This window comes from Oryzias latipes, chromosome 14 (genome assembly GCF_002234675.1).
Source record: "Oryzias latipes chromosome 14, ASM223467v1".
NCBI lineage: Eukaryota > Metazoa > Chordata > Actinopteri > Beloniformes > Adrianichthyidae > Oryzias > Oryzias latipes.
This window is the reverse complement of record NC_019872.2, coordinates 13,770,889-13,794,251: the sequence shown is the minus strand read 5'-3', so window position 1 is coordinate 13,794,251 and position 23,363 is coordinate 13,770,889. Positions and strand designations below refer to the sequence as shown.

Here is a 23,363-nt window from a genome sequence, read left to right as displayed (position 1 = left end):
AAAATCAATATTTGATGAAATCTTCTTTTATAAACATATCTGAACTTTATTGCATTGACACCTTTGAATCAATTTATTTGATTTGAATCAATTAATTTTACAATTATTGCAATTACCTGACAAAATTCAACCGTATTAGTTTGACATTTAGTTGATTACTGTCTATATATATTTAATTTTTCTTGATTAGGACTTCTTGTTCATTGTTGGTTAAATTACGTCTAAAGAGTAATTGGTTACTTTACAGATACTGGGTAAGATTGTGATTTAATTACTTTACTCATGACCCAAATTTGAAAAAAGTAATTTACTACTTGTTATTTAACTTGATTTTCACATACAAATTCTTAAGGGAAAAAAGCTTGCAGAAACAAGATACACCTGTTTTCCTTTAACTTTATTTTGTAAGCAATCACATTGTGCAGCGTGTAAACATGGTTCAGGACATAACCTGGGTTTATTAAATTCAGACAGCAGTGTGTAAATTCACACAAAAATATTGTTGCAGCGACCATGAGTATCATTTGCCTTAAGCTTGGTGTGGCTACGCGATCTTACTAGGATGGATTGCTCATTGACACTGTGGAAAGCAGATCATCTCTAGGACAGAACTTGCATTTAGCTCAATGTTTTGCTTTTGTTTAAAAAAAAGCTGGAAAAAATGCAAATATCTCCACTTGCTAAAATAATAATTCTGCTTTCTTCTTTAGATTAATCTCAGTTTTGTTTCATTTACCTGAAAGAAAGTGTCAGAGCTTAGTGTTTGTGCAGATTAAGTTGTTTTATTAATCACCTATAATGGTTTCACTGCACCAAAACGTGAGTAACAAAGTAATGCTGAGGGTTTCTACACTCTAGCAATTGTCATTTATTACTCAAATTTGGACAGTAATTTGTGATGTTCCTCTGTTACTAATTAAAGTATTTAAATGACAGTAGTTTGTTACTTTCTAATGCATTATGCCCTTTACAACACTAAATGGGATCATTTTGCAGTCCAGCGTCAACACTGCAGTTAGGAAATGTATATCAGATGTGTTTTTGTATCAAACTTATTCTAATGTTAAAATAAACTTGTCAAAATTTTCTAAATTGAAAAAGATCTTTTGTTTAAATTACTTTACCAAGATTCAGCACAGCAGATCCTCCCGACGTGTATCATTTGGTGCTTCCTTGTTTGCATCAAACTCAAGGAAAGTGACGACTTCAGCTGACTTTCACATCTGTGGAGGTGATGCATTTTTGCTGCGTGAAGTTTTAACTTCAACGCACTCTTGACATAGTAAGCCACATCTGAAACATGTATTATATGTCGATGTAGATACAGCAGACTTCTTATATTGCAGCGACTGTGAATGCTGGGAACTGTACCGGTAATGTCTGGATTAGAAAGAAAACCACATGTTTTGCTCATGCATATTTTATTCAAGAGTAAAAAATGTGATTTGTCCCATAGGGCATGCTTACAATGTGTGTATTATTTAAGAAGTCAAATGCCAAAACATATTTTAATTGACAATAAAAAATGGTGCAAGATTAAATTCATTATATTTCTTTGATGAAGTATGCATGTAAACCACACAAGAACCAGAAAAGGAGGAAGGAAAAGAACCATAAGCTAAATTGTAACAATAATAATATCAGCAGTAAATATAACCAGAATACAATATTTCCTGTTAAATGTAAGCGTGACACCTGATTTTCCTTGTGTCCAGATCATTTACATTTAAAAACCATGCTATCATGCTTTGGCAGCCTGGAAAGTTGCTTTTCACTGAGATTATATTCATTCACACTACTGAACATTTTCTGTACATCAGTACAAAAATAAAATAAAGTAACACAAGGCTTCACACTGTAAAAGGGCTTTTCTGCATACAATAATTCAAAAATATAAAATGAAAAGCAGTTGCTATAAATAATGAATTGAAAAAAAAGGTCAAAACAATCAAAGGAAGCCTACTTATAAAAAAATATAAAACAAGGCAAAACTACAAATATAGCTCAAAACAAAAAAGAATTCAAGTTTACTATTTAAAACACAACTATCACGATTATAATCTCACGTAACAATTAGGAACTTAATTGCATGCATTGATGCGTTCCATACCATAGATGCTGTGTTAAAAGTCACTTTTATGTACCCCCTCAGTTCACATACTTTGATCAATTGATACAAAGATAAAATACAAACTTGTAAAATAAAAATCTGATGAATGACAGAAAACTTGATTAATTTCTTTATGCAACCGGAGCTTTCAAAGATTTTAAAAAGTTTTTCTTTTACCAAACCAGAATGTTTGATGCTTAAATATTCTCTTGTTTGAATCTGGATTCTAAGGTGGTCACAGCAAATATCTCATGTCTGTATTCCTCTTTCAAGTATAATCTGATAAAATAAAGTCTTCTAAAGAAACAAGACATTACAAATTAAAGCATTTGGTGAATTTAATATGATAAACTCATAAACCTAAGTTATATGATGCCCAGAAGGTTTTTCTGATTGCCCTTTATCAATACATGATAAATCAGCAATAAATAATAATAAAAAAAGAAAACAAATTTGTCTTCCTTTGTTTAGGTTCATCAAATTTATTTTTTTACTTAAAAGATGCATATGTGTCTGTATGGACCTAAATCTGCATATTTCAAATAAATGATTTTCTATGATCTTTAACTAAAACAGATTGAAATAGTTTTACTTCATAAATGTCTAAAACCTCATTCTCCATTTGACAGAGTATCCTGTTATAAGTATAAAAAGCTCTTTGATTAGGCAGCACAGAAAAACGTGCAGAAACTTATCCGCTGCAGATGTACACGTGTGACATGATTGCACATATTCCTATGATCTCTGTATCTGGAAGCTGATGATGAACGACCGTTTAGCTTCTGGAGTGCTCGGTGAGTCCCAGATAGCTCAATCAGTTCTCATCTTAAAGATTCCATGTAAATGCGGGAGAAGTGAGATGATCCAAGGCCACCAGCAAAGTGAATTTCATCAAGGACCTGAGCGGAGGCAACCCAATCTGTAAAGCAACCTGCTGGATAGTTCGCTAAAGGAGGAGGAAAGAATTTTGACAGAATTCTGACCCACTGAGATTCACCTGATCATGCTGATGAACACAAAGGAGGGTCCTGTGATGTAATTAGATGCAAAATTTCTGTGCTGGTCTGTGACAACGAGCAACCTTCAGCAAGCAGTGGAATGCTCTTTTTATCCCCTCCTTCTCAATCCCTCACCTCCTCCAAGTTTGATCTTGCTGGGAGGTGGCTGACGTCGAAGGAAGACAAAGAAAGGAGCAACCGTGAAGATTACCGAAGCATACTCCAAGGTGGATCTTGATCTCAGACTCTGGCTATGTCCAATATGGGAAAAAAGAAGCACCTTGTCCTCAGTCAGTTGCAATTAAGTCAACAGATTTAAGTCACAACTTTTTCCTTCAGAAAGTGATGTCTAACATTAACAACACATGTTGTCCGCTTGATGTGAATTTGTGATCAATTCATAGTAAATACATTATAAAACACTAAGATGATTCGTGCGGCATGGACAGTCATCTGTTTGCCCTGGAATAAAGGAGCACGTGTGTCAGCACACAAACAACAGTCCCAGCATTTCAGTTTGCATTTGGGTTCAGAGAGGGAACAACAATCAGACATGACTCTCAGTTTCACTTCTTTGTAGCCAGGTTGCAGCCACCAGGTCTCTTTCACCCCCTGTCCATGAGGCAAATGCCAGACTCCCCCTTCCCCTACTGTGCAACGACTCACTGTCATGAAATAAATTACCTTTTCATCCGTTTAAAAATTTTCTGCAGATTTCAGGTTCTATCTGTGGGCCCTGTTGGATTTCTATGTTCTAAGGCCTGAATTTCTGATTTAAGCAAAGTCTTGCTGCGCAGAGCAGTGGCGGCGGCATGGTGCTGAGGCTCTGACAGCACATCACTGGATGTTGCTGTTGTCTTCTGTTCCGTTTGCTTCGGACATATTCATCTTGCCCATAGAGTTGCCCACATGGTTCACTCCATCCTTGCGTGGTGGCATGCGCTCGTTGATGCGGTCTAAGCCCTTCGCCTCCTCAAAGCTGGTGATCTTGTGCTGGGGGGAAAACCCACGGATCGCTGAGGAAGAAATGACACACATAAAAGGATCAGGATGGTGTAATGGCACAATCTCAGCATATTCCTAGGATTATCTCCAGATGTGGATTTCCCCCCCTAAGTTATTAAATGCTGCTGGGATTTCCCTGGAATGTTTCAAACAAAAAATTGTTTCTAAAAGTATGTTTTCAATAACACTTTTTTTTTTTAAATATGATGTCGCAAGTTAATAAAAAAAAAATTAATATGTACTTTTTTAACCAAACCCATGCAATCTTTTCTGTCCTGTAGGTGGGGCTAGTTTGCCTATTTTTCTTCAACCTTACAATTGTGCTCTGTTCTGGTCAATCCCACAACACATACCCAGTTTCAACATAAAACCCTCTAAAAAAAGGAAAAAAAAAAGTCCCATAGCTGATTGGACATTTTATTGTTGTTTTGTTTGGTAGCTGTTCATGTGCAATCATTCAAAAAAAAGTCAATTTTCTTGTCCAAATTTTTGCCTTATTCAGTCAAAATATTCAAACTGCTAGTGGTGTATGGAAACTGCTGTCTCACGCAGGTTTCTGAGTATAGATCACAATAGGAGTTTAGCCCTCAGGATGCGTATTTGATGTTGATAGTCCTCTCTTGTTTTCATGCATGCAACACTTCTTAGTACCAGATGGAAGTCATTTATAAGCCAAACCCCAAACAACGAGCGTTAGTTATGCATTCCTAGTAGCATTTTTCCTTGCAGGGTTTAATATATACTGAGCATTGTCTGGTACTTTAAAAATACCATCATTTCTTTTCATTTTTTTATTGTAGCCTATTTCACAAATGTGATATGAGACGCACATTTTTTTCATCAATCTACCAAAGTGAAAACAAGCTGTGCCCACACTGGTCTTTTGTTAATGCATCTCCTTGCTTCACTCAGCCTTGCGGGCAGCACTGACCATACATGCACGCTATAATCTTAAGAAAGAGCATAGTTTTGCTCACATTCTTAGTGATTTGTATTACAGGAAAACGATATTTCAGATGTTTCTGAGTATTATATAAATGATACACAGTAAATGATCATTATTATTCACACTTTAAAACAACCTTCATCCCAGTAATAGTTTTATTGTGGAAAATCATTCATCCCGGCCTTGAAAACAACCATATTTGCCAAATTTTACCCGATTCAATTACTTGATATTTGTATTATAACATTTTAGGTCAAGGCAAATTCTTTAAGTAAAGCCCTTATGACTGAGCAAAAATGACACAGAACAGCCTGGATAAAAAAGTGAAAATCCAAGAATCTAGATAGAAACGACAAGCCATCCATCAACATTGGCTCCACTGGTCATTTGTTTTTATGAACGCTTTTTTAATATCATTTTTGATATTGGTAATATTCAGATGAAACTGGCATATTCCGGCTAATCTATCCTGAATAATTTTTAACCAGAACATTAACTTTATGCTTTATGTGTGTTTACAAAGCATTTAGGGGAGTACAAAAATTTGAGTGTGCATGTAAAACATCACTGGCAAGAAGATTTATGTTGTGCCCTTGACATTCCTATTTTGCAAAGGTTTGGACAGATTGTACATAACTGACATGGCATTTTATAAATAAGATATGATACATTGAAGTTGTGAAAGTTATCACAAAATATGTATTTTCTGGAACAGAATGCTTTTGTTGTAAACTTCTGCACAACAAAGCTAACTTGCATGATCCACTGTGTTAAATAAAAGTGGTAACTGAAAAGCTTTTCTAAGTATGAGTACCATAACAGCAGTAGTCGCAGCCCCGAAAAACGTAAGTTATTTGATTCAAATACAAAAAAAAGAAAAAACAGGAAGCAACTAATTCTTGCTTGGAAAAAACACTCATTGTGGAGAGAGTCAGTAAGTAAATTGACTGGATTGTATTTACCAATTATATCCTTTTAAAGCTAATTTAATAGCATTCATTATGTGGCTCCAGGACATGACATTTTCAAAATAAAAGCATCATAACAGGTCATGTGTTTACCTCTGTACCATTTGTGCAGAGAGTTCTCTAATAATTCTGTAACATTCATGAAATAAAATTTCTAGAGTTTGATATTTATTTTCTAGAATCTCACATTTATTTTGAATTATTACTTGCTATGGTATCTTTTCTTATCTTCAGTAAAAAAGCATTCTTTTTTTAAATACATTTTTTCAAAACATCACTTGTTTATAAAAACCTACCACCTTTAAGCTTCATCAAAGGTAACCATTTCATGTTTAAAATTTTAAATTCTTAAAACTATTAGAAAATCTGTTTTTCTCTTCAAATTTTCTATAAATTGACCTAAACATTGACTACTATTTTGATGAACCAATGCATTTTGTGAATAAAGTTTAGTCACATCCGTTGCTTTTTTTTTAACGCAGCTTTAAGACACACCCTTTGGGGGTATTGTTTAAAGTACTGTGTGTTTGAATTTGACATGGGTCTCTTCAGCAGCAAATCCTGGAATATTATTGACATGGATGGGAGAATGAGCCCCGCTTTACCTTCTACGTCCTCATCATGCGGCTCGATGGCTTCAATGGCTTCAATGGTGGCTGAAGGGGGGAGGAGGGGAGGAGGTTACTCATGATGAAGCCATGCAGATGTACAGTGCAGCCGCAGGGAGAAGATAGCTCATGTTTTGGCCAGATGAGCTCTACATGTTCACTGCCAAACTCAGTGAGGCACCATGCATTGATACCGAAAGAACTACTGTCAATTCATTTAAAAAAAATAAACTCAAAAAAACGACCTTTGGAGAATAGAGAGCAACAAAGCTGTGAGGATAAAAAAAAATTGCTGAGATGAGTGGCAGAGTTTAAGAAAAAAGACTCGTACAGCAGTTTATGCTTTTGAAGAGGTCATAACCTCCACACATGAGCAAGAACTTACTCTTGAAAGTCCTGCTTCTCATGGGCCATTTTCTTCTAATGTGAGTAAAACACATTTTGTGTTTCTATTTTTTTTGTAAGAATACTTCAACTATTATTTTTGGAGATTAGCCATTCTATTTCAATCAACCAGTCAGCCTTAAAATGGGAATGTTTTAAAAAGACATCAAGACATTCACTCTGCAAACAGTCAATCCAGACTGCCAAATGATAAACTTTTTAAGACCCTAAAGGCGGTTTAGTTCTGAGCTTTCAGCCACCTGTACAGTTAATACATAGGTTTAAAGGTTAAAATATAATATATTAGAGTAAATACAAACGTTACTTATTGCAAAAGTTAAAAAAGAAGAAAAAGAAAGGGAAAAAAAACACTGAAATAGAAAAATAGCATTGCAATTGGGAAAAAAATCAAGGAGCAAACATGAAGACGGATGCTGAGCCTTGTACGCACCACTCTGCAGTGTCTGCCTGCCTCCAGACAGAACCCCACTGGGCAGCATGCCTGTGGGAGTCAGGCCCTTCAGCGTCAGCACATTTTCACTTTCCTCTCTGCAGGAGAAGCAGAAACAAGGAAAAAAAACAGGTTAAAAAATACATCTGTCAATCTACAGAAAGACAGCCCTCATATTTTCACCACACATAAACCATTGGCAGCTTCTTGTATTGCTGTGTCCGCGTGTTTTGGTCAGCAAAGATTATTTTTCAGTACTTTAAATCTTGTAACATTTGTTTTGATCCATTACAGCTTCAGGAATTTCATTAGGTAATTGTAGATCCTTAAATCCCGCACATTATTTACCATGACTGCAGAAAATGTAGAAAAAGCTGAATAAGCTGTTTTAAAACCTGACGGCTTGAAGTAAAAGTGCCCACACCTGATGGTTTGAGAAGGATAAGCTATAGATTTATTAAGATGTGGAAAAAAAAATTTAACGCAAGTTTGTATTTTTAAGCTAACAGGCTCTCTTTGCATCTCACTTCCACATTTCTACATTTTTTCTGGGCAGAATGTTTCACCTGAAACTCCTATTGAATGTCAACAAAACAGGAAATATAATTCTTCTGGGCTTTTGAGGTTATTTGGATTTTTTGGGGAGAAGCAGAAATTAACAGTGGCCAAATAACAAAAAAATAATAAAAAAGTCAATAAAAAAATGGGAAAATTTTAAAAATTAAAAAAGACAAAAACAGTGATTGTATTTGACCAAGTGGGTTTTTAAAAGTTAAAGTTTAAAATATGAAAAGGAAAAATAGTTTTTTTTAATTATTATTTTCTTAATTAATATTTTCATTTTCTCATTCAATATTGATTCATTTAACATCCAGCATTGGTGATCAAGTAAAATTATTTATAATGTTTAACAGTTCAAAATGTTAGTTTCAGCAGGGCAGTATAACAGTGACCTTATGACTTTCAGCTTTTCATTTGTGCCTGATTTTCATAGATTAATGCATCGTTAAAGACTGGAGGCACTAAACCATAGGGAACGAAGGTTTATCACAAATCAGTTCATGTTATGCCTTTCACATCTACACCCAGACAGAAAGTACCCAACATTGCCTTCAATTTCCAGTGTTGTCCTGATCAATCTCAGCTGCATCTCAAACTGTGATGAGGAAAATATGTTTAAATGCTCTTTTCTGTGCATTTAAATTAGAATGATCAATAAATCATAAAATCATATTCTGAAAAAAGATTCTAGGATATTAGCTCGAGCAACATCTGGCAAGAGATGTAAAAATATATAAAAAAAATTATGATTGGAAAGGAGCAGTATAAAGAATATGATTTTTATTTAAGAACAGCATTATCTAACCAAATCTCAAATGGATGTACCTACACTTACAGCCTGCACCCTGGAAAATTAAGTGTAACTTTTTTTTCTTTTTCTGTTAAGTGTTTCCAAACCTTATTTTTATGTTTCCTTAAAGCAAACCTTGATGTTTAAAATATAATATCCTATCAAAAATTCCTTGGATTATAAATTATCTGTCATTCCAAAGCCTTAATTTATGCTTTTGTTCCAAATCTGAGCAGGAGTTTCAGATCATTGAGAAGAGTCTTAGGGTACCGTCAAAGCAACCTAATCCCAAAAGGGTAAATCCTTTTTCTCAGACATCATAAGAAGGTGAGAACAAGACACACACAGAAACACACAAATTTGAAGGAAAAACCTACCTGAGAACTGAGAACATTTTGGCCATCTTACCGATAGCACGGATCTTGTTTCTGATTACTTCCTTGCGCTGTGCAGCTGCATTGGCTACAAAAAAAAAATAACTTCAATATTAGTATGTCCGAAAAAACTTGTGAGATATATTTTTAGTGATAAAACAAATACAACAAATACAAATTAAAATGCATCGCTGCCCATAGCTGTCATGGCACACGCAATAATAAACTCCTAAAGCAAAAATTTGTTATCCATCAATTTTCCATATAAATGCAGTGATCTAAATAGCAGCATGTAGGGTTCTCAGGAGATCTCGGTCCTCTTTTTATGTGGGACATGAACCTGCATGAAATAAGTAGAAAATTTAAATAACAAATTATCAATTGTTCTTCACAGAACTGCTCACCATCAAAAATTTCATCTTCATCATTCATGAGTTCATCATCGGAGCAGATACTCAGCACATTCACCAGCATTTCCGTGACTTCAAAAAAAAAAAGAAAAAGAAAGGAAGTCACACATGACACGTTAAAACAGCATTGAAGCAGCTGACCGATGTCAAAACGTCATACCCTTTTCTCCCACAAATGGCAGAGACCAGGTGAAGACGTCCATGAAGTTGGGCAGCCAGTAAGGGTGTGGTGAGCAGTTGAACTGCCGAATGTTCATCACATTGTTTTCATATTTCAGTACAGCAGCTGTTGGGGAGGCAGATGAGGGAAGGAAAAAATGGAGGCTTAGTTCTTCACACTTTGCTACTACATTGTGGTTCATCTGAGGCTGTGCTTCCTCCCTGCTAAAATCAGTTTTTGAAACGTCACAGTCGCGCAAGGGGGTACTTTCTTTTTAAATGCAAAATAATAAAAACACGCAAATGTGCGATCCAAGGGGAATTAGTGCAAATAATATTAATTATAGCACATAGAATGGTTAACGCACCCTCACCTTAAACTGATTTTTGTTTAAAAAAATGTCTAAAATGTAGCTAAATTAAAAACAAAAGCATTTTCAACCACTAGGAGGCCTAGCTGAGGCCAGGGATTGCTGACACTGTTACATCAGGAGGAATGAAGCCACATGGAGATAGTCAGCAGTGCTGACAGCCCTTCCCACGCGCGCCATCTCCCAATGCCTATGGCAACCAAGACACAGATCTGAGAAAACAAACAAACGGGGCTCCCTGATGTTTTCTGGTTGAAGCGCACAACTAAATGCACTCGCATTAATGCACACACTTCAGTTCAAAACATATTCACAGATAAGTCACAAGGAGCCCACGGCTGTCCCTTCATCATTCGTAGGTCTGCTTTATAAGGGTTCTGAAATTACTCATACCCCCTTTGAGATGTGCAGCTCCTCGTCTTTGCTGATCAAGCAGCTGCATGTGAGGCTGGCTTTCATCAAATCAAAATCAGTCACATTAAAAAGGCCAGGGGTACAGTTGTTACAGAAACAGCAGAGAAAGTAGCTCCTCCTGTCCCCCCAAATACATAAATTATGAAGGAAGAACAAAACATCTCAGCTTTCCCATGCAATAATAGGACACATACATAAAAAAAAAACAACAACAACAGCAAATTTAATTCAAATGGATTCAAACAAAGGGGTTAAAACTAAAGGATCTTCTGACCTTTGTTGTTGTAAACATCCAGGTAGTTTGGTGCAGAGAAGATTGTAATGAGGGAGGGGAACCCAGTGGTCTGACTCTTGCGATACATCCGGTAGCTTCAAGGCCAAACAAGCATCAGCTCAGACAGAATTCATTTTTAAACAGCAGGAAAAAAAAGAAAGAAAAAAGAAAGAAAAAAAATATTTTTTTTTACAATTTCTTAAAGGGAATTCAATAACAAAAGATACAAACTCATATTTATAACATATTATTTCAATTCCCTGCAATTTTCATTTTTAGAAACTGCAGGTGAAGAAATATTAACTTAACAAAGTCACCATCTTGATTTAATTAAGGTCTGCAATCTTCAACACTTCAACAGCCATTCAGTGATTTCCCACTACATCCCAGTAGGAGCCAGAAAGTCTTTCTTCCCCCTTTAGTAAATTAACATACTAATTTGTTTTTTATGTATTGATGCTATTTTGATGAATACGAATAAATTATTGTTCTTTGGCTTAAAGAAAACAAAGTTAAAGATAAAATACCTTTTAATTTAAAAAATATATATAAAATCGTTTAATTTTGACAGAGGTTCACATGACTTCCTTTCAAAATAAAAGTCACCCTATGTCACATGGAATCATGTTAATGCAACAAATATAGTAGTAATTAGTAGTAGTAAAAAAAAAAAACCTATACAGCTTATTTTACAGTTAGTAATTTTATATTTTTATTTTATTTTACCAACGCTGAACTAGAAGTTTTTGACAGATTTTACCAAGACATGTCATAATGTTTTAGTTCGACTTTGGTGACTTCTCAAATCTGCTTAATGGATTGTTAGAGCATCATGGGTACTGTAGTGATGAGCCTAACAGAGTGATTCATAAAGTCCGCCAACTATTTTTTCAATCAGCTGAATAGTGTTTGAGTTACTTTACTCTTTTTTATTTTACAACTTAATTTTTTTTTACTTTACAGTTACTTTTTAAAAGTAAAAACTATTTTTTAACAGAGAGCTACACTGGAGGAGTACAAGAGCCACATGTGGCTGCAAAACCTCAGGTTGTAAAGTCCTGAACAAAGAGAACAGGTGAAAGCATTCCAAGTTATTGCACGGGTTAGTGTTATTACCTGGTACTATGTTACTAAACCCAACAGATGCAAAGAGTTCACTTTTTTTTACAATTGTGTTGGACTTTCGTTGTCATGGAAAGGATGTTAATCTGTTTCAGAAGGGTGAAAATACTGGTTCTGGAAGCATCTGAGGAGACTCCTGAAGACTGCAAGTATAGTGAAGATCCTGCAGTTTTTTAAGAGGAAATGTGGTCTAAAAAAAGATCTGGAATGATGCCGCAGCTATGATTATTAGTCCAAAAAAAAGGTCTTCAATTGGCACAATGCAATGGGACTTCAAAGTATTGGGAATAAACAGCAGTGAAGCTTTAACCACTTCATTCCTTAGTTTACTTGCAATTGTTGTAAAAAAAAAACATGTTTTTGTGTTTTTTTCCGGTTAAAGAAAAAATAAAGAGGAGGCCTGGTTTAAAGACACCTTGCAAATCAGTGACAAACGTCGTGAAGGGTTTAAAAACTTGCCAGTGAGGGTGCCTTCAAGTTGCAATGAACAAAAATATGTAGCTAATTCACTATTTAATCCAGGACTCCACTTAATTTAGCAACACTTTGAACAAAAAACATTCTGCATAATATTTTTAGCATTTAATTGGAGATAAGGCCAGGCATGAAGCGGTTTAATGTTGTTCAATAGAATCGTAAGCATAAAATACAACAAAAAATGAGTGATCAAATGTAAGAGTAATTCCATGTAAAGTTAGTGTAGATTATTTGTAAATTAAGCAAAAATCTTTGTCATCCTTAATTGAGAAAAATGATTACTCTCAAAAGTCTAAAATAGTGTTTTGAGGCGACAACATACCCAGCATCTTGTGCTTCATGCGCTCGGATAATGGATAAAAGGTTATTGCTCTGCAGGAACTCGCATACAGCCGGATAACTGAAAACAAAATAGAAAATAGTGTTTTTGCAACAACCTTTGCAACGGTGCAACTTTGAAAAAAGGCACAATGTTACAATAAAGACACAAATGACATGTTCATTTGTGGCACAATACACTTTACTTAATAAAGAGATATGTATTAGAAATTTCTTATAAAACCACCAGGTAGTACTTCTGCACCTAAAAAAAATATTTTGAGTGGCAATAGACACTATTGAGGTGATCATATATAGAATTCTTGACATATTTGATTTGATCATTTGACATATGTTGTGCAACATACAGTGACAGATGAGGGGAAGAATCGTGGGTTCAACTGTGTCAACAGTTGTGTCTTTTCTCAAAGATGCACTACACTTTTATCTATGCATTTATTTATTTATTGCCTCACCAACTACCTCTCTTTGTCTTTCAGGTTTCTTTTTTTTTTTTTTTTTACCCAGACAGACATTAAATTGTTCCATGAGCAATCATGATGGAAAACATGTGATTTCCCACTTCCTGCTCTTTAAACCAGAGGGAAAAATCTAAAACAAAACATGGGTCTGATGAGTACCACATTGTTTCTCTTCAGAGGAAAAGAAAGCATTTGATCTGGTGAACAGAGATCATCAGACTTGAGTCACATTGTCACTCACTGATGCCTCCAGGCTGGTTGTTTGCTTAATACACCTTTCAGCAATTTTTCAACCAAACACAGCAATGACTCTCAAAGGTAACAGATTCTTACACTATTATTGGCTTTACATGAGTATAACTTGTTCAGTAAGTTTCTTCAAGGCTACAAATGTTAAAAATTTGTAATGTAAAGTATTTTTGAATCATCATTTATCACCTGCACACCCAGTGAATGTAGCATCTGCGGGTCAATAAGGAGCCAGTGGGGGAACCTTATTAACGGCTAGACACAGTAGTGGGCCTTAAGGGCCGGTGTGTCTGCATGTTTTCCGCACATATCCGCACCCTACTCATGGCTGAATACCTGGACCAGGTGTGTCCAGAGCATGGCAGAGCAGCGTATGTTTGAAAACAAGCAGGAATGTGGCGCTCAATGCCCATCCCTGGACAAGAGTGCGGCTTTAGGGTACTGTACAACAGCCTTACCCGCACGCCGTAAGTGGGTGATATTTACATTTGTAAAAGTACTTCACAATACCACATATACAACAATTGTACGTGCCATTTTGGATGGAACCACAAGACACACCTGCACTCCCTTTAAGGTGCGGCCGCTCCTCTCTACGACCCTTCACGGCAGATCAACCACAACCCAAATGCTCAACCTGGGTGCATGGCACTTAGGCTTAAGATAGCTCACTTCAATTGCTTTAGGCAGTTATAGTGATTATAACTAAAAGTGAGCATATAAAGTCATTACTAACAACTAAAAATGTTTAGTTTTTCTTTGTAAAGCAACGTGCCCCAACTCCAAGATTTACTGTCACCTTCTGCTTTGTTTCAATTTGCTAAATAGTTCTTGCAGCAATAGTAACAGCATTTTTTTTACATTTATACAACTGGTTTAAATAGATTTACAATGATGACAAAGTGAGAAGCAGAAATACACTCAGTGAAGCGTTAATGTGTTTGACAGTGCAAAATAAGATTACCAACAATTACTGCATCCCCATAATTTTTAGCCTTTGATTCAGTCAATTGAAAATGTCAAATATTGAACTGAGGCTAGTATTTACCAGTTATTCTTGTGTTGCGTTTTACCCGAAATCCTCTTACTTTGGTCAAACAATGGTTAAAAAAACAAAAACAAAGTATCAGTCCGGATGTTTTACAAAAGATAAAATAAAAAAACAGTAAAAATCTACGAATGAAACTAAATAACCTCTAACATTAGTAAATAAAGCATACAGTGAAAAAAAAAAACAATCCTCAGTAACAACGCTTTCCCATCTGAACATCCCAGCAGACCCACCATCCATGTACCCATCAAACTTTCAAAGATGCGTGAAATATTTACATGCTCAAAGGTTTGTGCCAGAAGAAAAAAACAGGGAGACTGCCATGCCCTCAGCACCTGGCCAAACTGTGCCACACTCCTATGTAACTAGGTCACATCCCTTACATTCCTTTAAGAGTAAATATATGTTGAAGAGGAGAGGAATAATGGGTTTTGAGCGTGTTTTTCTTCATTGTGTAACATTTGCACCTCACAGCATAGTGAAGTACTGCTCTCAAAACATGTTATGTAACTGTTTCTCAAAAAAATAGAAAGACGTTCACATTTTTTTCACCATAGTTATTAAGACAGTGTTTGCATGCTTTATAGAATGAAACAAAAGTTAAATGAACATCCCTACATCCACTAATGTACTCATGTATTTCCTGTCTGTTGGAATATATCAGCTTACTGCTGCAAGGGAGCAGAATCTGCAGACGGGGCTTGGGATCAGTCCTCCCTGTGTGAGAACACACGATGGAGTGAGAATGAGTGAGGAACTGGACCAATGAGAAGGAGTGAAGAAGGCGCTGCAGAGTGGAAGTGCTGCATCGTGAGTGTGAAACTGACATCTCTTTTTTTCACCAAAGATCATCCATCTGGGATGCCAGTGGTCATCGAATCATTTCTGACAGCTTCGCAACTATTGATCGTTTGAAAATATTTACTGTTAGTTCAGGGATTATAGAAAAGATCTATGCAGTCTTTGTATTTTTAATTAGTTTAGATTTTCTGGAAAAAATGAAGAAAATAAAAATTGAGGAAAGAAAGTAACGATAATGTCAAGGCATGGACTTATGTATAAGAATGGGCATTTTTACTACTCATAGTTATTTATAAAAGTAACCCCGTCTCTTCTGAATAATGTAAAAAAGTCTCTAATTAAAAAAAGAAAAACATCCTTGTGGTTTTTGTGTTTTGTGTTTTTCTTTTTATTAAATTGAATTTAATAAAAAGAACGGTGCACGGTGGAGCAGTGGTTAGCGCTCTTGCCTCACAGCAAGAAGGCCCCTGGTTCAAGTCCCGGCTGGGGGACATGAAAAATACATCAATGGGGGACCTTTCTGTGTGGAGTTTGCATGTTCTCCCCGTGCATGCGTGGGTTTTCTCCGGGATCTCCGGCTTCCTCCCACTGTCCAAAAACATGCTCCATAGGTTAATTGGCAACTCTAAATTGTCCATAGGTGTGAGTGTGAGAGTGCATGGGTGTGTGATTGTGGATGTTCTACCCTGCGACAGACTGGCGACCTGTCCAGGGCATCCCCTGCCTACGCCCAAGTAGCCGGGATAGGCTCCGTCAACCCCGTGACCCCGAAAGGGACAAAGCGGTACAGAAAATGAATGAATGAATAAATTGAATTTTAAAGACCCATTGTGATGAAAACAGTGTGTTTGGCATTTTTAACATGTTCTTGTGGCAATTATCTTATGATCGGGGCATATATCTAGAGATTTAGCTCAAAGTTCTGTTTCTGAGTATTTATTTATTCAAATTGTTGTGAATCAGGGGAAGAAAAAAAATCCTGTTTGATATAGATCCACGTGGGATCTATATCAAAAATCTATGTTTTCCTCATCTGAGCTGGCATCTGGATCAAAACTGTACGGTTGGATAGCTCCAATATTGCTTGGCATTTTTGGTGCACTGGTAATGTTAGGATGGTGGTGAGAGGGGCTGTAAGCTACAGGGAGAGAGTGTAAACTGATGGATAACAGAAAGTAGGGCGGGCTTATTACACACCGACAACTCAGAGGTGAATTTCTAATAAACTCCTGCTGCTTTACAGAATTTCCTAAAAAACAACAACAGTTTTTTACATTTTGATTAAAAACGGCATTATTATAATTAAAAGACACTGGTTTTACAATAGATCAAAAGATGATCGGGTGGGACTTGAAGGACTTGCTCCTCTGCAAAAAGCAGCAGGTGCACCCGACATTACTGTACAGTTGCATACCAGCTCTGTGCTACCGTTAGATCTGGTTTAGTCATTTATAACTCTGGGGAAAAAGCAATTTCATGGCTCCTTATGAAAAATGCTCACAATTGATTTATGTGCAAGTGCAAGTATTACTCTTTGTTGTTACCTTTAAGGGAAATAACTGCATTACGTTTGTTTGAACTGTTCCTGTGCAATCTTTCTGCATCACCTGCTTTACCAATTTTGATTTCATAGAGATTTTCTTGCTTTCCTGAAAAATCGCTAGGAGAGCGCCATACCTCTGCTGCATACATGCAACATGGTTGGCAAAAGACATAATGATGAAGAGGTAAGTTTGAGAGTGAAGGCAGAACAAAGCCACAGGGAGATAGATGACTATAATAGCAGCATCCTCCACACATCTACTGAATAATCCTCGCTGAGCTCCTACCTCACCCAACAGCGAGCACTACCTGATCATTTCACAGCTGTGAATGAGGAAGCGGTTTGTCTTCATCTTCTCTTGTCTCAATTATATGAAATCTTTGCTTTGATGTTTTGACAAACATTTTCCCAACAATGCACTGATGGTTTGATGTCCAACCTCAGTTTAATGGCAGAGGTTGTTTCAAATCCTCTAATGGTGCTTATTTTGTTTCTTTTTCTGAAAGAGTGGTTGTTCGAGATCAATGATCACAAAGGAAGTATTTCCACATAAATAATGCATGTTTAGGAAAATCTTGAAGAGGAGAAGACAGTTCCTGTGCAAATAATCTGTCTTTGCACTGCAAAAAGGCTCCTTAGAAATAAATCAAAATGTTTTACCTAATTGGCAGATTTTCTTTAAATAAGCAAAACTATCTGCCAATAGGGTAAGAAAGGTAGCCTTACCAATAATTCTAATTTAAAAAAATGTATTTTTAGTCACTAAGACATTTCTTCTCAAAACAAGATTATCTTGCTATTGAAAAACATTCTCAATAAGTTTATTTTTCTTGCAAGACAAAAAAAAGACTGTTTTTCGTGAAACAAGGGTCTTTTTACTTTCTCAAGATTCAGTTTTTGCAGTGTGGAAGGAGACTTTCTACAAACCGGATCCGCAAAAAGAACAGGATCGAGAGAACAAGGACATTGGCATGACTGTGAGGATAGTTGGCATCTGCTGCCTGCAACAATTACTTTACCTTATCTCTCAAGTTCAGACAAACAACAGCTTTGAGACTTCTATGAGGGCTCACAAACACACCCAGATGAGAATTAAACCTTAGGTCTAATATGATTGAGTTTTAATTACTGTGTACACCTTGGCCAGAATACTGTTTCCTCATGGAGAGAAATGCTCAACGTTACTGCTTCTGATTTAAGTAGATCTCCTGAAGAGACCCGAGCTGTTTCCCATTAAGAAAAATCTCACTATAATCTTTGCCCCAACTTTCTCCCCCAGCCATCCTCCATCCTGCTGTAACATCAAGACGGCTCTCTGTCGCTGTTTGCCACAAAAGACAAGATCTACAAGCTTCCTGCATATTCACTGATTCCTGCACTGTGTCCTTTTTAAGTGTGCTCCTTTTTGAACATCACTTTTGCTCAAACATCAACAAATGTTTTATATCTATAAATAATTTAGAATCGTTTCATCTATTTTTGATATCAAAGACTCATTGCATAGCTTCCCAACAGTCAACTAATCACAGTTGATTAAAGTCACTTTCTACAGCAGGAGAACTTCTAATGTTCATATCTGATCATGCCATTCTCTCCTTCGTCTTATCCACTTCATCTCCTAAATCCACAGATTCCTTGAAAAGAACAAGAACATTTTATAATGACCCATCCAGCTCAATGTGTCCTTATGTTAGCCTACTTCTATCAATCACGGTTTACTTTTGGAAGACGCACAGTTTGAACTGAAGCTTTGAGGTGCATTTGCCAGACGAACACAGGAGGGATAGCAAAGTGGAAAAAAAAGTTAAGATGGAAAATACTAATGTTCTTTTACGCAGTAAATCCCACTACATCAAAGAATTGACCAATCAAATTTATTGGAATTAAGCTGTTTTTTAAACTCTGATGAAATCCACAGTAAAATAAATTTCCTATGTTATTCCTTTGAGAGATATAGATGGTATAGATTGTGATATAATGGGTAATTTGGTAAGTTTCAGCTCACAACAATGTCAGTTTAAGAGGAAAAAATATTTACTAAACCTTATTTACTCACTGTCTCAGAATTGATCCACACATTAGTGTAATTGTATTATAAAGAATTAATTATCAAAAAAGAATGCATTTTTTTTAATTCAGCAAGTAGTTTAAAAAACTGGTGCAAACCAAACAGCAGCAGACAGAAACATCTCACCTGTAAAAGTAGGAGCAGCCTCGCACTGTGTTGTGGCTGAAGTACTCCTGAGTTTTCTCATTGCCAAAGTCTTCCAGAGGATCAGACCAGAGCAGGTCACACATTGGCCCAAAGGCTGGTGGCTCTTTGAACCGATCCAACTTTATAAATATATATAGGCAGAATGTTTTAGGTGCAGAAGTTAGACAATGAAGTTGCTCTATGATGCTGAAGCCATTCCCTCTCACCTTTTTAATGTCGTCTAAGGTTTGTATTTCGGGTGAGAGTCCACCATGTACACAGAGAAACTGTTGGTTCATGAGAGCTGCCAGAGGAAGGCAGTCAAACGCATCCATACACGAGTCATACACTTGCTCTGAGTACTTGATTTTACCTGACAGAAAAAGAAATAGGGAGAAAAGAGAGCATCGTTTCCATTTGGCAACTTTGACATATATGCCCAGAAGTTACACATAAACTGAGCATCCCTGAAATGCCAGAAAAGTCCAGGTTAAATCTCTACCAAGGTGTCTTGAGGATAGATTTGTTTTTATCAATAAAACAGTATGACAGGCCTGATTAAAAAAACACTAAATGATGCGGTGTATCTAAAATAATAGTTATTTTTTTACTCTAAGCAATCAAAGATGCAAGGACTAAAAGGAATAAAAATCAACTTTTCTATGCATTTATAATTGAAGATACATTTTATGTTGATTAAATCATTAACAGTATCTGTTTTGTTCCATTTAAATTGAGTTGACAAAACAGGTAATGCTTAAAATAATATAGACTGCCATAAACACCTTAGTTTTGACTGTTAACCAATAACAAGAACACAAACAAAGATGTTATTTTATTTTCACCGGAAAATTAAAAAACACAACCTGCTCAATACCAGAAGGTACTCACATTCTTGTTTGAAGGTGAAATATTCTGTCAAATGTCTACATTCATGATTTCCACGAAGTAAAAATAGTGTCTTTGGATAGAGGATTTTCAGTGACCAAAGGTATAAAACACACTGTAACGACAAACAAACAAACATCTTATTTGTTCAATGTGCAACTTATGATGCTTTTTGAAGTTTGTTTCCCTCTAAAAAAGGATTTACGCTGTTCTCACCTCGATACTGAAGTAGCCACGGTCAACATAGTCTCCAAGGAACAGGTACCGCGTTGTGGCTGGTGATCCTCCAACCTCAAACAACTTCATGAGATCAAAGAACTGCCCGTGGATGTCCCCGCAAACTGTAGAAAACCAAAAACACAAAAAGTCTATATTGTCCCAATGAAAACCGCCTTTTGTGGGCTTCTGTGTGATTGTGTGTACACCATTTTTTTGAAAAATTAACTCTATTGTTTTGTCCACTTCTCTTTTTGTGGAAAAATGTGTTCAAACATGATGGTGTGAAAAGAAAATGATCCTCTTTCATTTTTATAGCTTTGCGGAAAAAGATGCATCACAAAGCATCTACATAACCAGGAGATCAATGTAGATTGATATTTTCTTAAATAACCAATATTATAAAACATACCACATTTCAAAATTAGTAACTAAAATAACTTGATTTGACAAAACAAGATCACAATATTACCCATCTATTACCACATTTGCCTGTCTCTAATGAAACGTTTGAGTTGATGTGGATGGTGTTGTGCATTATGACCAAACAGTCTATCTAAAGCTTGCTGATCCAGGTTGTCGTACCTAATAATAAAAACAGGTTAGCAGTAGAAGATTTGTGAGTACACACAATATGCAAAAGTGATCCTCTGGTAAATCCTTATTTAGATCAGAGGACAATTCACTATGCATCTCAAGCAAAGAAAGCCAGATCTTCCCCATAATCTCTTCTAGGAGAAGACCAATATGGTCCTAGACCAGCCTAGATGCAATCTCTTCAGGGTGTCTTTGTCTTGTCTTTGTCAATTTTGAGCATGTCAAAAAAATAAATAAAGAAGAAAAAAGGATTCTGACTAGATGTCCAATCTCCAACGACTATGATAAGATAAGGTAAGTCAAGATAGCATTGTAATTGTATATAAATGTGAGTAGTTTTTACAATTATGTATCAGATAATGTATCTTCTGTTCAACCATCAGAACACAACAGAACTGACTGTTGGCAAGTTTGTTGAGTGTTTTTTCTGTGTCTGCGCTTTTTCCCTGAGCGACAGACAACAGTGAAAAGGACTGCAGAGGCCACCAAGGAGTGTCCTGTGAGTTAAAGCTGACTCAGTATCTTTCTGTACAGGGCATCAGAGACAAACTAACCCAACCAACTCATCTTGTTTTAGACTATCCCAATGTGTGATTGTACTTAGGAAAATAAAGTTAATTATTCAGTAAACTCAGTAAACTTTGTCTTTTGACTATTTTTTACAACAGCTGACCAGTCATCATAACTTTGGATATTGTGCTAATCTGTCTTTAACAATGGGTTGAGTCTTTATTCCTTAACCCTTGTGCTATCTTAGATGACCCCACCCTTACTTTAACGTGTTATTCCTACCATGACAAAGGTGGATAAAGGTGGAAAGATTTCATGAAATCCATGGACACCAGTGAAGATCACAAATCACTGAAGAAAAAAGGTTCAAAGCACTGTCTAGTGGGTTTAGATGACCCAACTCCCAACGTTAAAGTGCCTAGGATAGAACAAGGGCTAATGCTCCACACGAGAATAAAAAAACAAAAAAACAACTCTGAAAGAATTATATTTCACCTTCTATTGCTGGGCTGGCCATCCTTCAAAAGTCTTCAAATGCCAAAACCCTGCATGTTTTACAGCTCCCCTTTCGGCTGCTTGATGCTGACAACCTGAATCAGGTGTGTTCAGTCGATCAAGATATGGAATTGCTTGAATCAGCAAATCAGCAGCAAGCTGGTCAGGAAGAACTGGAACACAGGCAGGGTCGCTCTTGAGGACCGGGGTTGGCCAGGCGTGCTAAAGGCCAGGCCTGCTACTGCCACTACCAGGGTTGGCCAGGCCTGCTAATAGCAGTAGCCTATCCTAACCCAGAGAGAACCACGGTTTTAGACTGGGAGGTGCTGGTTCTCATCCAATCAAATCTCAGAAAAAGCTAAGTGTCACAGCTCTATTAACCCGGTGGGAGATGAAATACTCTTAACCCTCTCAAGCCCTCCATTGACTTTTTCCATCAAATCCTGGAGGAGTCTAACACCCCAAGCCCCCTTTAATATTGGCAAGAAAACCCATCAGCCCGTATCCAAAGACCTACAATCAAATACTTCTAGATCAAGGTCAATGAAACAAAACAAACAAGAACTATCACTTGAATGAAACAGATGTTAAGACAAAAGCCTGGGTAGTATGTAATTCTTTTCATCAAATCCTTCATATTGATAACTGCCTCTTGTCATCACTCAACCTCTTCTCTTGAGCTTTGCTTTTTTTTCTCTGCATTTGCACTGTGTTCTGTTTTCATTTCAACTTGAAATGCCCAATGCTTTAGCCTTTTTACCTTTCGAGTGCTCTATCTTTATTGACACTGTAGCTAAACTACACCAAGCTTCATATCTGCCAAACAAAGTGGAGTATCCAAGGAAACAGACTCTGGTGTGGACTAAATAGAACTGGTCTGACCTTACAGCAGGATGATTAAACCCACTTAAACCCATCAGACTCACTATGAGTGGCCTGTTTGTTTTTTGTTTGGCCAATATGGTTCTTTGACATGTTCATAGGCTGGGACAAATAGCAAGTTTTTATTATTTCAATACTGTGTTGTTCAATTGCTTTTTTATATAGATTTACTTTGCTCAAAATACTAAAGATGCCTGAGGGAACAGAGAATCCCTGTATACATTAGCAATAATGGAACCAACTGAGCATTTGGATGTGTTGGTAATGAGATGTATTTAAGGCCTCTGCTTCTAAGAAATGAGAAGCTTTCACCTCAAAAACGTAGAAGAATCTCAAACCCCTTAGGGAGGCATATAACTCTTTCATTGTGAACACCATGGCCATAGTGTGCAAACCTACATCTCATTTCCTTGCTGCCTTCAATTTTTCATCATCATCTCTCCCTGTCTCCTTTTCTCCTTCTCATTCTCCCTCTCTTCTCGCTTTTCCGTCTCCCTATCAGCTCCACAGTGGCCTTCGCCCACTCAAAGCTTAGAGCAATGTGAGTGGGAGACTGCTTGTGTGACTAAAGCAATCAAATGTACACATGCGCACATGGATACACAAACACCCATGGAATGCGATCCATGCAAACTGCATTGAAATCCAAACACCTCCCAAGCTCACAAAAGCACAAACAAACAAACTTACAAAAGCACTATAGTCTGTTCATCAT

General features: G+C 36.6%; 1 protein-coding gene across 2 annotated transcripts in view; it reads right to left on the bottom strand.

The window, feature by feature from the left end:
• Window positions 1-1,404: 1,404 nt before the first annotated feature.
• Window positions 1,405-23,363, bottom strand: part of LOC101168142 (serine/threonine-protein phosphatase 2B catalytic subunit alpha isoform) — a 29,026-nt gene continuing 7,067 nt past the window's right edge. Inside the window, exons 3-14 of one of the 2 annotated variants that reach the window (XM_004076366.4) lie at window positions 20,165-20,289; window positions 19,952-20,063; window positions 19,288-19,433; window positions 19,061-19,200; window positions 12,745-12,822; window positions 10,824-10,918; window positions 9,766-9,891; window positions 9,600-9,677; window positions 9,199-9,283; window positions 7,471-7,568; window positions 6,633-6,683; window positions 1,405-4,124 (exon numbers count right to left, since the gene is read on the bottom strand). In XM_004076366.4, the coding sequence (XP_004076414.2) occupies window positions 3,946-4,124; window positions 6,633-6,683; window positions 7,471-7,568; window positions 9,199-9,283; window positions 9,600-9,677; window positions 9,766-9,891; window positions 10,824-10,918; window positions 12,745-12,822; window positions 19,061-19,200; window positions 19,288-19,433; window positions 19,952-20,063; window positions 20,165-20,289 (1,313 nt within the window). In that variant the 3' untranslated portion in view covers window positions 1,405-3,945. The remainder of the gene's footprint in view (window positions 4,125-6,632; window positions 6,684-7,470; window positions 7,569-9,198; window positions 9,284-9,599; window positions 9,678-9,765; window positions 9,892-10,823; window positions 10,919-12,744; window positions 12,823-19,060; window positions 19,201-19,287; window positions 19,434-19,951; window positions 20,064-20,164; window positions 20,290-23,363) is intronic. The other variant, XM_011483498.3, reaches the window with a different exon arrangement.